Source organism: Dipodomys merriami, unplaced genomic scaffold, assembly GCF_024711535.1.
Source record: "Dipodomys merriami isolate MVZ:Mamm:240054 unplaced genomic scaffold, mDipMer1.0.p SCAF_7, whole genome shotgun sequence".
NCBI classification, from domain to species: domain Eukaryota; kingdom Metazoa; phylum Chordata; class Mammalia; order Rodentia; family Heteromyidae; genus Dipodomys; species Dipodomys merriami.
The window spans coordinates 7998175-8012515 of record NW_027206290.1 but is presented as its reverse complement, the minus strand read 5'-3'; the positions used below and the strand labels follow the sequence as shown (position 1 = coordinate 8012515).

The 14341-nt window shown below is 44.5% G+C and overlaps 1 protein-coding gene across 4 annotated transcripts in view; it reads right to left on the bottom strand.

Moving 5' to 3' along the window:
* The window catches only part of Nexn (nexilin F-actin binding protein), a 34026-nt gene extending 19957 nt beyond the window's left edge, over window positions 1-14069 (bottom strand). For 3 of the 4 annotated variants that reach the window (XM_070007337.1, XM_070007339.1, XM_070007340.1), the window contains exons 1-2: window positions 13920-14069; window positions 1342-1417 (exon numbers count right to left, since the gene is read on the bottom strand). In XM_070007337.1, the coding sequence (XP_069863438.1) occupies window positions 1342-1368 (27 nt within the window). In that variant the 5' untranslated portion in view covers window positions 1369-1417; window positions 13920-14069. Of the gene's footprint in view, window positions 1-1341; window positions 1418-10589; window positions 10668-13919 lie in introns of those variants that run through there. The other variant, XM_070007338.1, reaches the window with a different exon arrangement.
* Between the last annotated feature and the right edge of the window lie 272 nt (window positions 14070-14341).

Below are 14341 nucleotides of genomic sequence, written 5' to 3'. Positions count from 1 at the left end.
GCTAGGATTACAGGCGTGGGCCACCAGCGCCCGGCAAGAGCCTATGTTTTATTGTCCTGTTTCATCATTAAAGATTCAGATTTTACATCACTGCTTAAAAGTTATTCAGATTAAGCTCAGTCAATCAGATGAAGCTGAAGAAAAAATCCAAATGTTTAGACTTTGTAGTGTATAACCAAAATCACAGATTGCATTTTTTCTGTTTTTGTTATATCTAGTACAAGCAAGACTGAAGGCCAGTGCTTTATATTCCCATTTGTGGCTGAGGTGTGCCAGTGTCCGCAGGTGGACACTAAAAGAAAGTGTTTTAGAACACAAAACTCTTAATCATAATGATAATGACAAATTATGTAGTCAATCTGTGGCACACCAGGTTGCATTTTTAAATCTGTGTCATTGACTAAGGGGTATGTGTGTGTCTGTGTTGGTGTCTGTGTCTGTGTCTGTGTGTCTGTGTATGTGCATATGTGCTGGTCCTGGGGCTTGAAGTCAGGACATGGACACTCTTCTTTTGCTCAAGGTTAGCACTTTACCACTTGAGCCACAGCTCTACTTCTAGCATTTGTGGGGTTGAATTGGAGATGAGAGCCTCACAGACTTCCCTGCCCAGGCTGGCTTCAAACAACAATCTTCAGATCTCAGCCTTCTGAGTAGCCAGGATTATGGTAAGCCACTGGCACACAGTGCGTAAGTTTTGTTTAGTTTAAAAATAAAGTTTGTGATTCTAGAGTATCAGCAACTGAGCTCTTACAATTCTCAGTACCCACTGCTAAGAACTCTTTCTGGAAGGAGTTAAGAAGGATCCTTGCCTATGTGAATTATTGCATTAATTCATTGTACAGGTAAAACTTTTTGAAAAAATGCAGAAGACTAATTTTTTTTTGGTAGGTCTTGGGACCTGGGTGCTTTCCCTTGGCTCTTTAGCTTAAGGATATAGCTCTCTACCACTTGAGCCACAGCGCCACTTCCAGCTTTTTTCTGCTTATGTGGTGCTGAGGAATCAAACCCAGAGCCTCATGCATGCAAGGCAAGCACTTTACCACTGAGCCATCTTTCTAGCACTAATTTCTAAAACTTATAAACATATTTAAAATTCTCAAGATGCTACCATCATATCACATCCATTATTCACAAACTTAGTAATGTTCTCCAGTAATGATCCAAATGAAATACTGACCAAGACCAGCCATTATTTATACCTCTCCTTATTTTATCTTTCAATGTTATGTTATTACCAAATCCTTAAATATGAAGCTCTGCCAAATGACTGTTAACTTTATACTTCTCTTTCTCCCTCTCCCTCTACTCCTCCCTCCTCATCTCTTAACCTTTGACACTTACCTCAGCCTTTTGGGAAATATCATTCATGTTTGCTCTGTATGCGTCTGAGCTGATGAAGCGTTGGATGTTTTCAAACCTGCAAAAAATTTAATATTGTAAAATAATTTAAAGACTTTGTCTTTAATGTGTTATATATTTCTACAAGTAGAAATATGTTAATATGCTCTCAAATTCTTAAATTTTTTGTTATAATAATCTTAAATTCTTTTCTCAAGATTCAAGTTGTAGAAAATATAAGGTACAAGATATTAAAAGATCCTAGGCTGCCTGTAATTCTAGCAGTGGTTTGAGGGTGATGATTCAAAGCCAGCTTGGGCAGAATAGCCCATGAGACTCTCATCTTCAATTAACCATCAAAAAGCCAGAAGTGAGGCTGGGAAGGTGGCTCAGTGGTAGAGTGTTTGCCTTGCATGCATGAGGCCCTGGGATCAATTCCTTAGCACCACATAAGCAGAAAAGGCCGGAAGTAATGCTGTGGCTCAAGTGGTAGAACACTAGCCTTAAGCTGAAGAGAGCTGAAGAACAGCACCCAGGCCCAGAATTCAGGCCCACAACCATCACCACCACCACCAAAAAAAAGTCAGAAGTGGAGCTGTGGCTCAAGTGGTAGAGTGCTAGCTTAAAGCCAAAAAAGCTCAGGGACAGTGCCCGGGCTCTGAGTTCAAGCCCCAGAGCTATCACACACACACACACACACACACACACACACACATACACACACACACACACACACACACACACACACACACACACACAGATCCCAGAAAATGTATGGCCTAATGTAGTTTGGTGACCATATCAAATGCACCTTAAAAGAGTATTTATTCCATAATTATTCAATGTATTATTCTATAAATTCCAAATAGTTAAGATATTAAAACGGTTGGTCATGTTTTAGATTTTGTGTGCGTGTCTGGGCAAGTATTAGGGCTTGGAATTAGGGCCTGAATGCTGTCCCATGGCTTTTTCACTCAAGGCTAGCATTCTATCATTTGAATCTCAGTTCTACTTCTGGATTTTTGCTAGTTAATTAGAGATGAGGCTCACAGACTTTCTTTGCCCAGGCTGGCTCTGAACTGCAATTCTCAATCTCAGCCTTCTGAGTAGCTAACATACATGATTAGAGAAGCTGTGAGTAGAGCTAGGCAGTAGAGTGCTTAGCATCCAGATCTACGTTTAATTCATAGTACAAAAGAAAAAAACAAAGGAGTAAAGATAAAACCCAGAGCAAAAGGCAAGACTGAGTATTGGTTGATCAATGAGAGTTTGGCTGCAATAACGGGACAGCAAATGAATAATCAGTGTTATTCACATTAAATGAAGATGTCAGAGTGGCTATCACAGTTTCAGAGGGAATATTGCAACACTGCTATAGTCTGCATACAATTCATCAGAACAGGTGAACTGCAGTCTATATTTACAGTGTAGAATTTTTTGGAAAAGGTCTCTTGCTGTATGCCAACCATTATGTCCTTTTGAATACAAATGAAACAGAAATTGTGCAAGGCTGAGATCTGAGGATTGAGATTTAAAGGCAGCTTAGACAGAAAAGTCTACTTTACTCTATCTCCAATTCACCAGCAAAAAGCCAGGTTGAAAATGTGGCTTCAAAATAAAAATCTGAGGGCTAGGAAGGTGGCTCAGTGGTAGAGCGCTTGCCTTGCATGCATGAGGCCCTGGGTTTGATTCCCCCGCACCACATAAGCAAAAAAGAAAAAAGCTGGAAGTGGGGCTGTGGCTCAAGTGGTAGAGCACTAGCCTTGAGCTGAAGAGCTGAGGGACAGCGCCCAGGCCCAGAGTTCAGGCCCAAGACCGGACCCCCCCAAAAAATAAAAAAAATTTAAAAATAAAATAAAAAGCTGAGTAAAAGTGCAAGATCCAATACCTTCACATACACAAGAAAGAACATGTAATACAGATTGGAGGCATGACTCTGGTGCTTTGGCCAATAAGCAAAAGCAAGCAACAGATACTAAGTTTAAGTCCTAGTCTCAGACAAAAGGAAGGAAAGAAGGAAGGAAGGAAGGAAAGAAGGAAGGAAGGAAGGAAGGAAGGAAGGAAGGAAGGAAGGAAGGAAGGAAGGAAGGAAGGAAGGGAGGGAGGGAGGGAGGGAGGGAGGGAGGAAGGGAGGGAAGGTGGGAGGGAGGGAAGAAGGGAGAAAGGAAGGAAAGAAAGAAGGAAGGAAAGAAAGAAAGAAGGAAAGGAAGAAAGAAAAGAAAGAAAGGAAGAAAGAAAAAAGGAAGGAAGGAAAAAGAGAGAAAGAAAAAGAAAGGAAGGAAAAAGGAAAATATATAACAGCATTTGAGAAATAAACTATCATTGGTGGGAGAAAAAGACAGGGATGCAGTTAATGAAAATATAAAATAGTCATTTGTAGCCAAAGAACTGGAGCAAACATGAGGAGCCAAGGCGTGGCTGGGTTAGAGAAGCTTTCACAGATACCAGGACAGATGAAGAAGAAATGTGCGAAGTAGGGCTGGGAAGGTGGCTCAGTGGTAGAGCGCTTGCCTTGTATGCATGAGGCCCTAGGTTTGATTCCTCAGCACCACATAAGCAGAAAAAGCCAGAAGTGGCACTGTGGCTCAAGTGGTAGAGCGCTAGCCTTGAGCTGAAGAGCTGAGGGACAGCGCCCAGGCCCAGTTCAGGCCCCACTACCGGACCAAAAAAAAAAAAAAAAAAAAAAGAAATGTGCAAAGTAGAAAAGTTATATTTCTATTTAAATTTTGTATTTTATTGATGTAGCCGGGTGCTGGTGGCTCATGCCTGTAATTCTAGCTACTCTGGAGGCTGAAATCTGAGAATCCTAGTTTGAAGCCAGCCTAGGCAGGAAACTCCATGAGACTCTTATCTCCAATTTAATCATGAAAAAGTCAGAAGTAGGGCTGTGGCTCAAGTGGTAGAGTACTGGACTTGAGTAGAAGCAACTAAGGGACAGTACCTAAGCCCTGACTGAATTTAAGTCCCAGTATAGATACACACAGAAAAAAAAATTTAAAAAACCCCATACACTGTTAAATAATTAGGATTCTAGAGCATTGATTATAAAATAGTTTCAATAAAAGAAAATCAGGGGCTGGGTGCTGGTGACCCATGCCTGTAATCCTAGCTACTCAAGAGGCTGAGTTCTGAGGATCGCAGTTCAAAGCCAGCCCGGGCAGGAAAGTCCGTGAGACTCTTATCCAATAAACCACCAGAAAACCAGAAGTGGCAGAGCACTAGCCTTGAGCTGATGAGTTGAAGGACAGTGCCCAGGCCCAGACTTCAAGCCCCATGACCAATGGAAAAAAAAAAAAAAAAAGAAGAAGAAGAAAAGGAAAGAAAAGAAAAAAAGGAAAGAAAATCAGGCTGGGAATGTGGATTAGTGGTAAAGTGCCTGCCTAGCATGCATGAAGCCCTGGGTTTGATTCCTGAGTACCACATAAGCAGAAAAAGAAGTGTCACTGTGGCTCAAGTGGTAGAGCACTAGCCTTAAGCACAGAGAGGCTCAAGGACAGAGCCCAAGCCCTGAGTTCAAGGCCCAGGACCATCCAAAAGAAAAAAAAAAAGGAAGGAAGGAAGGAAGGAAGGAAGGAAGGAAGGAAGGAAGGAAGGAAGGAAGAAAGAAAGAAAGAAAGAAAGAAAGAAAAGAAAGAAAGAAAGAAAGAAAGAGAAAGAAAGAAAGAAAGAAAGAAAGAAAGAAAGAGAAAGAAAGGAAAGAAAGAAAGGAAAGAAGAAAGAGAAATCAGGTAAGGGCGTGCAGGCAAAAGAACCAAGAACAGAAACATTAATATCCAATGATCCACTGCAAATATGTGAAGCTATGAATTGTCCAGTGAACACATGGCAAAACTAGAAAGACATTTGGGGCATAGATAAGAAAGATTCCTGAATGCCATGGCAAGAAAAAAACTTGGGCATGATACTATACTGCCAGAACAAAAAGACTTTCAGCAAGAACATAACTCACTCAGACATGTATTCTAGAAAAGAAAGAATTCTAGAAATATGCCATGTTCAGCAGTGGAGAAAATAGTGAAAAGTAGAGAAAGGCTAGCAAGGAAGACAAGTACAAACTTAAAAAGAGAAGACACAAAGCTGGGCGCCGGTGGCTCACGCCTGTAATCCTAGCTACTCAGGAGGCTGAGATCTGAGGATTGCAGTTCAAAATCAGCACGGGCAGGAAAGGCCCTGAGACTCTCATCTCGAATAAACCACTAGAAAACCAGAAGTGGTAGTGTGGCTCAAGTGGTAGAGTGCTCGCCTTGAGCTGAAGAGCTGAGGGACAGCGCCCAGGCCCAGAGTTCAAGCCTCATGACCAACAAAAACAAAACAAAACAAAACAAAACAAAAACCAGAGAAGAAATAGAAGACACAGGGCTGAATTACAGCTGTAGCATTAGGGTTAAGAAGAAAAGAATTGACAGGACATAGTGATTCATTATTAATAAATGTTTATCAAGCTCATACTATGTGCTAAGTACTATCTTCAGTGATGAGGAGATTACAGTTAACAAATAAAAAGTCCCTAAACCCAGGTGCCAGTGGCTCATGCCTGTAGTCCTACTCAAGAGGCTGAGATCTGAGGATCGCAGTTCAAAGCCAGCCCAGGCAGGAAAGTCCATGAGACTCTTATCTCCAATAAACCATTCAGAAAACCAGAAGTAGCTCTGTGGCTCAAGTGGTAGAGCCTTGAGCTGAAGAGCTGAGGGACAGCACCCAGGCCTGGAGTTCAAGCCCCACGACCAGCAAAAAAAAAAAAAAAAAAGTCCCTGAGTCCTTGAAACTTCCATTGCAGTGGACCTTCAACCAATTTGATTGGGAGGAGTAGAGGGAAAGATGAAAATTCTGTCAAGAACAAAGCCAAACTGGGTGGTAGAACAGTCCTGTCATCATAAACTACACAGAAGTCTGAGAATCGGAGCATAGTGGTTCGAGGCCAGCACTGGCAGAAAGGTTCAGGAGAGTCCTTTTCAATCAATAGTTAATTATAGTGATGAGTGCCTGTCATCCTAGATTGATGATCCCAGTCCAAGGATGTGCCCAGGCAAAAGCAGGAGCTTGTATCACAAATACCCAGCACAAAAAGGGATTGAAGGCATGGCTCAGCAGCAGAGCACCTGACTAGCAAGTACTGGGCCCTGAGTTTTGAACTGAGCTCATTTTACTGTGTCAAAATCACATGAATTAAGTTATATACGGATTAAGATTCATAGAATGCCGGGCGCTCGTGGCTCACGCCTGTAATCCTAGCTACTCAGGAGGCTGAGATCTGAGGATCACGGTTCAAAGCCAGCCCAGGCAGGAGAGACCGTGAGACTCCTATCTCCAATAAACCACCAGAAAACTGGAAGTGGCGCTGTAGCTCAAGCAGTAGAGCGCTCGCCTGAGCTGAAGAGCTGAGGGACAGCACCCAGGCCCAGAGTTCAAGCCTCGTGGCTGACCAAAAAAAAAAAAAAAAAAAAAGATTCATGGAATTCTACTGAAGGTGAGATCAGGAGGATATGGTTAGAAGCCAGCCAAGGCCAAAGGTTAGCAGGACTCCATCTCAAGTAATAAGCTGGATGAGGTGGTGTGTTTCTGCAACCCTAGTTATGTGGGAAGCCGTTTACAGAAACATCACAATGTGAGGTCAGTCTCAGGCCAAAGTGTGGGACTCTGTTCCCAAATTACTTAATTAGTGGAAGGAAAGGAGGAAGGAAGGGTAGAAGGGATAAAAGAAAGACAAAAAGAAAGGGAGGGAAAGGAGAAAGGAAGGAAGGAAATAAGTGGGAAATGGAGAGAGGGAGGGAGGAAGGAGAGAAGGAAAAAGGGAAGAAGAAAGGAAGAAGAAGAAAAGGATGGAAGGAAGAAAGGAAAGCAGAGAAGGAGGAGAAGGAAGGAAGGAAGAAGGGAAGGAAAGAGGAAAGGAGGGTAAGAGAGAAAGGGGAAGGAGGGAAGAAAGGAAAGAAGAAGGGAGGAAAAAAGAGGGAAGGAAGGAAGAAAAAAGGGAAAGAGAGAAGGGGAGGAGGGGAAGAGGAGGAGGAGGGAAAAGGGATAGAGAAGGAAGGAAGAAGGGAAGGAAAGAAGGAAGGAAAGGCCTGGTGGTGTGGTTCAAGTGTCATGGTGCCTGAGTTGCAAGAATCAGATTCTGAATTCCAACCCCAGTACTGCCCCCTGCAAAAAAGCATGGAATTTGAGAGCTTGCTTTCTAAGAACCTTACAAATCATGCAGCCCACCAATGCAACCTCTTTATTACAATAAGAAGCAAGGAGAAGCCGGGGCATTGGTGGCTCATGCCTGTAATCCTAGCTACTCAGGGGGAGGCCGAGGTGAGGATAGGGGTTTGAAGCCATCCCAGCCAAGAAAGTATATGAGATCTCCAAGAAACTGCTCAGGAAAAAAAAAAAAGCAGAAGTGATGCTGTGGCTCAAGGGATACCCTGAGTTCAAGCCTAGGAAGAAGGAGGAGGAGGAGGAGGAGGAGGAGGAGGAGGAGGAGGAGGAGGAGGAGGAGGAGGAGGAGGAGGAGGAGGAGGAGGGAGGGAGGGAGGGAGGGAGGAGGAAGGAAGAAGGAGGAAGGAGAAAGGAGGAAGGAGGAAGGAGGAGGGAGGTGGAAGCAAGGGAGGAGGGGGAGGAGGAGGAGAGGAGCAGGGGGAGCAGGACGAGGAGGAAGAGCAGAGGCAGGAAGAGTCACATGGTAGGCCACTTACCCAAACTTAGAAGCACCTGAGTAGCCCAGTAAGGAACTTGTCTTTCAGTCTGTTGCTCATTCCACTCTATCATCCACCATTTTCCCAACTGCTTCAAGTCCATGCAATATTACACGTATTTGTATCACATTCAAGATTATGGTAAATCCAACGGTAATACTGTCAATGCCAACTGGCATAGTCATTACAAAATAGGCTTCTAGAAAAGGACTTACTGACCTGATCCAATCTTTCCAGTTGGATATTAAGTGAGGAAGCGCAAGTTCCACCATGGCTCAGTAAGGTACAATACATGCTATAGCAGATGGGACTTCGCTGGTGTTGCTCTGGGTATTGAGTTCAGAGCCTCACGCATACTGAGCACGTACTCCGGTCATGCTGGTGCTGCACCCAGCCCCGCCCAAAACAAAGCTCCCTTAAAATATGTGTGTCAATGTTTCTAGAATTCCACTACGCCTACATTTAGCCTCTAATGTTTCTTTCATTAACTGTTCTTCACTTTTTAGGTGTGCAATTAAATATTTCAAGAATAGCAAATGATGCAGCAATCAAGAAGAGAATATGCAATCATACTTCTCTATCCTTTAAATAACTATTTCCTTGCGTTCGTGCATTATCTTCTTTCCCAAGGAGAACAGAATTGTTAAGTCAGTGACAGCTTTAAATCTGCATCTTACTGAATGCAAGCAAATCCTTTATCTCATTTTCTTTCTTTCTTTGGTGTTGAACCAGTGTACTTCAATATATTCCTTGCTGGCCTCTAACTCTCAATCCTCCTGCCTCAGCCTCACAAGTGCTAGGATTACAGGTATATGCCATCATGCTCTTTGTGTCAATTTTTAAGAAAGATTTAATTGAAAGACTGAACTATATACTACTAACAAATGTTAAAAACTTAACTCTTACAGTCTTTGGCAAAACACACACACACACACACACACCAAAACTGTTTTGTGTTTCCTAAAATGTGAGCCTACATTCTCATCATTGTTTTTTCCACTTGTATAAGATATATAAACTTAGAGCCAGGCACAGTGGGTCATGCCTGGAATTCTAATTATCCAGAGGCAGTGATCAGGAGGATAAGGTCAGCCAGGACAAAACTTTAAGAGCCCCCTCCCAAACAAGCAGAGGGTATGACAGTGCATATTTGTAATCCCAGCTACAAATGAGGTAGAGGTAGGGAGATTTCTGTCCAATGTCTACCCCAAGGGAAAAACATCTGAAAAGTAAATGTGACCAAGTGGTATAGTGAGCATGCCTAGGATGAGGTCTCAAGTTCAAAAGTGAATATTACCAATATATACAGGCTTAAATATAACTTTATTGTGTTTTATTCATGAAGGTTTCAAAATTATGCTAGCCAGGTACAGGTGGCTCATGCCTGTAATCCTAGCCACTCAAGAGGCGGAGGATAACAGTTCAAAGCCAGCATAGGCAAGAAAGATCCTAGGACTCTTACCTCTGGCAAACTACCAAAAATCAGGAAGTAGAGCTGTGGTTCAAGTGGAAGAGAGATAGCCTTGAGAAATAAAGCTCAGGGACAGCTCTTGGTCTTTGAGTTCAAGCCCAGGACCAGCACAAAATAAAATACTATAAAACCTTTCAGAAACCTGATCATAACTCTAAAATGTGAAATTTTATCCTGCCTATTTGAAACACAATTTATCACTGAAAACCAGGAATCTTAATTTCAAGTTGCTTTGGCATTCTTCTGTAATAATTATATTAATACTTTGCCTTTATATGACAGATTTTTTTCAATTTTGTCCCCGACACTCTGGTCCTGAATGGTGAGACCTATTATTTCCCTCAGCATCCTGAGTATTTCCCATAATATCCAGGACACAGTGCAAACACCATTCAGATTCTTATGTGGATGAATTACAAAGAGACAACACTGTGAGACCCAAACCCAGCCCAAATAAATGAAGCACAGCTGCAAAAGAAGAGCTGATGATAATCAACTCAAGTAATAATAGAAAAGAAAATGGGGGGGGGGCTGGTGGCTCATGCCTGTAATCCTAGCTACTCAGGAGGCTGCGATCTGAGGATCACAGTTCAAAGCCAGACCAGGCAGGAAAGTCTGTGAGACTCTTATCTCCAATAAACCACTAGAAAACTGGAAATGGCGCTGTGGCTCAAACGGTAGAGTGCTCACCTTGAGTTGAAGAGAGCAGGAACAGCACCCAAGCCCAGAGTTCAGGCCCCACGACCAACCACAAAAAAGAAAAAAAAGAAAGAGAAAGAAAAGAAAAGAAAATAGGGTTTGTTTACGCTAAACTAAACATCATGGCCACTCAGACACCTAGGGCACAGGAAGTAAGTGGATGTGGTGATGGTGGTGGGGGTCTGGGCCCACTCCCCTTCTACATGGGGAATCTGGATGCCACTGAGGAGTCCTGCTGGGGGGGTGGAGGGACCTGGGTTTTGGCTGCAGACTCCTGGTGAGGTAAAGAGGCAGAAGAATAGTAAAAGATGAACTCTACTTTATGGCCCAGCTCTAGGAATCACAAAACACTCCTAAATTAATTAGGATTAAGCAGAATTAATAAGAGAACCTAGAGAAGCCTTTCTTACCTGCAATATCTTCCCTCTGCATTCTATCGTCCTCACTTCCAATGAATCGGCAGCTTGTCTTGGTTACCAAACTATGGTCCTGCCATGCTGTACTTGACAAGCTGACAGTAACAATTGGTGTGAATGAATGCTCAGGTCTTCTTCACACTCTCAGCACCACAGGATCTAAGAAGGACTAACCCAAATCGACCTACTACACGTGAAGGAAGGCAATGCTAAGCCAGAAGACCTCCCAGTATATCATGCTCCAGACTTAGATCAGATAACTCAGAGAACTCAGTCACATGTCTAGAAATATAAATGAGTGTGACAAGTCGTGACAAGTGGAGAGTGTGTGCCCTGTCTGGAGCAGCCCTTCCTCCATTTCAACTATGGTTGCTGTGTAGAAATGTGGACCTCATTTTGTCTAGATCTCCTAAGTTTCTCAAGAGAGGACATAAATACATATTTTATTGCAAAATGTACCTACTTTAGACATAGCTATTTCATTGTCAGTTTGTGGCCCCTGATCTGAATGGACCATACTGATAATACCTGAGAGAGCCCAAGAGAAGGCTTATTTCAGCCAGAAAGAAGGAGGCAGAGTAAAAGTGAGAGAACAGGGAAGAGTCACAACAAAAGGAAAATGCTGCAAATTTTACAAACCTCAAAAACAGGCTGTGAGAGTACCAAAACGTTTGTCTTTTCACCTGAGAGTCCAGAATGGGGGGAAAAGGGGGCAGAGGAGAAACACTTCCTGGGCACTGCCTAAAAGCACAGGGTGGCAGACGCATTCACCTGTGTTGCTTTATTGAGACACTCGGTTCCAGGAAAATCCTTTAGAGACAGAAAAGAACAGATAAAGTAGCCCTAGCTACTCAGGAGGCTGAGACCTGAGGATTGTGGCTCAAAATCAGTCCAGGCAGGAACTTTCATGAGATTCTTACCTTCAATTAACCACCAAAAAGCTGGAAGTGAAGGTGTGACTCAAGTAGTAGCGCTTTAGCTTTGAGTGAAAAAGATCAGGGACAATGCCCAGGCCTTGAGATCAAGGCACAGAACTGTCACAATAACTAAATAGAGGATTTGTTTTGGTCACCAATCCACAGTTCCACCCAGTTGTAATTGACAAACTGACACTGATAGTGATTAGAGTGAATGAATGCTCACCTCTTCTTCCACTCCCAGGCGCACAGTATCTATTAAAGACTAACCCAACTCTACTACATATAAAATTGAGTTATGGAATGCTAAGCCAGCAGACGGCCCATCGTATGCATCCAACTCCAATAAATTACCAAAACCCACAAGTGGATCTGTGATTCAGGTGGTAGAGCACTAGCCTTGAGGGACAGCTTCCAGGCTCTGAGTTCAAGCTCCAGTACCAACACACACACACACACACACACACACACACACACACACACACACACACACACACACACACACACACACACACACACACACACACACCAGACAACAAAAGGGGCTGGAGGTGTGGCTCAAAATGGTAGAATGCTAGTAAGCAAAAGCTTGAGTTTAAACCCAGTATCACCAAATAATCATCATCATAAAAAATAATTATTTGTATTTGTTAGAGGTTTTCAAAGAAACAGGTAGTGGGGGTTTTTGGGGTTTTTTTGCCTCATAAATGAAGTCTATCCTACTAGGCCACTTGTGTTCTAAGCATTGTGAATCCCAATTAATGTCTTCAGAATATCCATACTTAAGACACCATTTTGTTCACAAATGAAACTCTAGCCTCAATACTTCAAGTTATATTTCAGAAGAAAAATACTGTTCAAAATCCCAGATAAGGCACTCCTTTGTTGATGCTAAATATAGTCACTTCTACATGACATACATTTTGACAAGGATCAGCTTTGTATGTCAAATTTTCAAAAATAGCACAGATTCCATTTTAAGGTGAGCAAGAAAAATTGTCATTTACTGCATTTCAATTGAGAATGGATTTAAACGTGCAAATCTATTAAAATTGGATTATACTAGTAATGGTAATGAGAAAAGTTTGTTGTGGTTTTTGCTTAGGGCACTTTCGAGTTGTTGCAGGTAAAATACATAATCTTACCCATTGTTCTTTAAATCATGCCTCAGACACGTTTGCCAAATATAAAATGTCTTCAGTTAGGTATTAAATAGCTGTGTGGAAGGAGGACTCTTTGCCAGCTACACTGGATAACCAAAGTTCACTTATACTAAATATAACTTCCCTAAAAGCTCTTTCCTTGTTTTGATTAAGTTCCTTTTCTAACAGTACCCCCAGACTTAAAAGACTTTCAGAGATGTGGTATTTTGAGTTTTCTTATGGCCGCGATTTAACCCATAAAAGTACAACATTGGGAAACTTACGTGGCCCACTCAATAATGTGTGACTAAGACTGTATAAATATATCAGCTTATTAATCACACTGCCCAAGACATAGTTATGTGGTGACATGCCCTTGTTTGATGAACTCATTAACAAACTTTGGCTGATGTGAATGATATTCCTGAGGCTTTAGAGAGAAGAACTGATTTCTTATCACGGTGTCCCTTCGCTACCTGCCCTTTTCTCCCCCAAGGACAGACATTTTGTTAGGACGTATTCTTTATGCTATTTTTACCTGCTTATCTCTCTCTCTCCCTCTCTCCCAACTGTTCACAGTGGGGCCTTTTCGTACGGATCACATGAATATCTCAAAGCCATTGCTATAAGCAACCCACTTTCCAACTTGGTTATTTTTCTTACAAATCCCAGTGACTGGGGTTTTAGGGTTTCCAAAATGCACCCAGCCAGGAGGCGGGCGCCTTCTTGGCCCCTCCAGCCCCCAGCTCCCCGCGGCCTCGGGCGCTGGCCGCCGGTCGGTCGATCCCCATCCCCTACATCTTTCGCAGAGAATTAGTTTGGAGACCTGGCAGCCGCCCTGCTGGTAAATCCGAATCCTCCCTCCCGGGGCCTCCCGGGAGACCGATCCGGACTTAAGTCTTCGACGTAGTGGAGCCCGGGATGGCGGTGGGGACATCTTCAGAGGGACCCCGCTGGCTTTTACTAGCTCAGACCCCCAAAGGGACAGACACCCCTCCCCCCAACTCCTGCAGGAGTAGAGAAAGCACCCCGCGCCCAGCCGACCCGGCGCCGTGGAGCAGACGCCAGGGAGCGGGAAAGGAATCAGGCAGCAGCCGCCGGAGAGCCCCGCGGGGCCGACCCGGGTGCGCATCCGCGGAGGTCTGCCCCGCGCCCCGCCGCCCTCGGTCACGCAGCGCTCCGGACCGGGAGCCCTACAGTCCTCCCCCTCCGACCCCCGTGGCGCTCCCCCCAAAGCCCGATCGCACCCGCCCAGCCCGTCTTACCCGCCGGGAGCCGGTAAGGCGTCTTGCGCCTGGCCGTGGGGAGGGGTCCCTGCGCTCTAGCACCGCCGCCTGGGGCCCCCGAGCCCCGTGGCTGCCTCCTGCCGCCGCCTCCAGCAGCAAGTTTCCATAAAAGTCCTGGTGCGCAGCCGGGCCCCGCATTCCACACGGGCCCGGCGGCGCGGCGGCTGCAGCTGTTCCACACCCCGGGCCAGCCCCCGCCCCCCTCCGCCCGGCCACCCGGGGAGGCCGGTCAGGGGGCGCCGGCCAACTTTCCACCGCCCCGCGCCCGCGGGGCCGGAGCGGACACCCCCTAACCTGGGGCCTGCGTCCGCCTCCGCAGGCCGGCGTGGGGAGGGAGGCCGCGCACGCTGGAAAGGAGGATGCCGCGGTGGTCCTCGGTGCCGGACGGCCCCCGCCGCCCC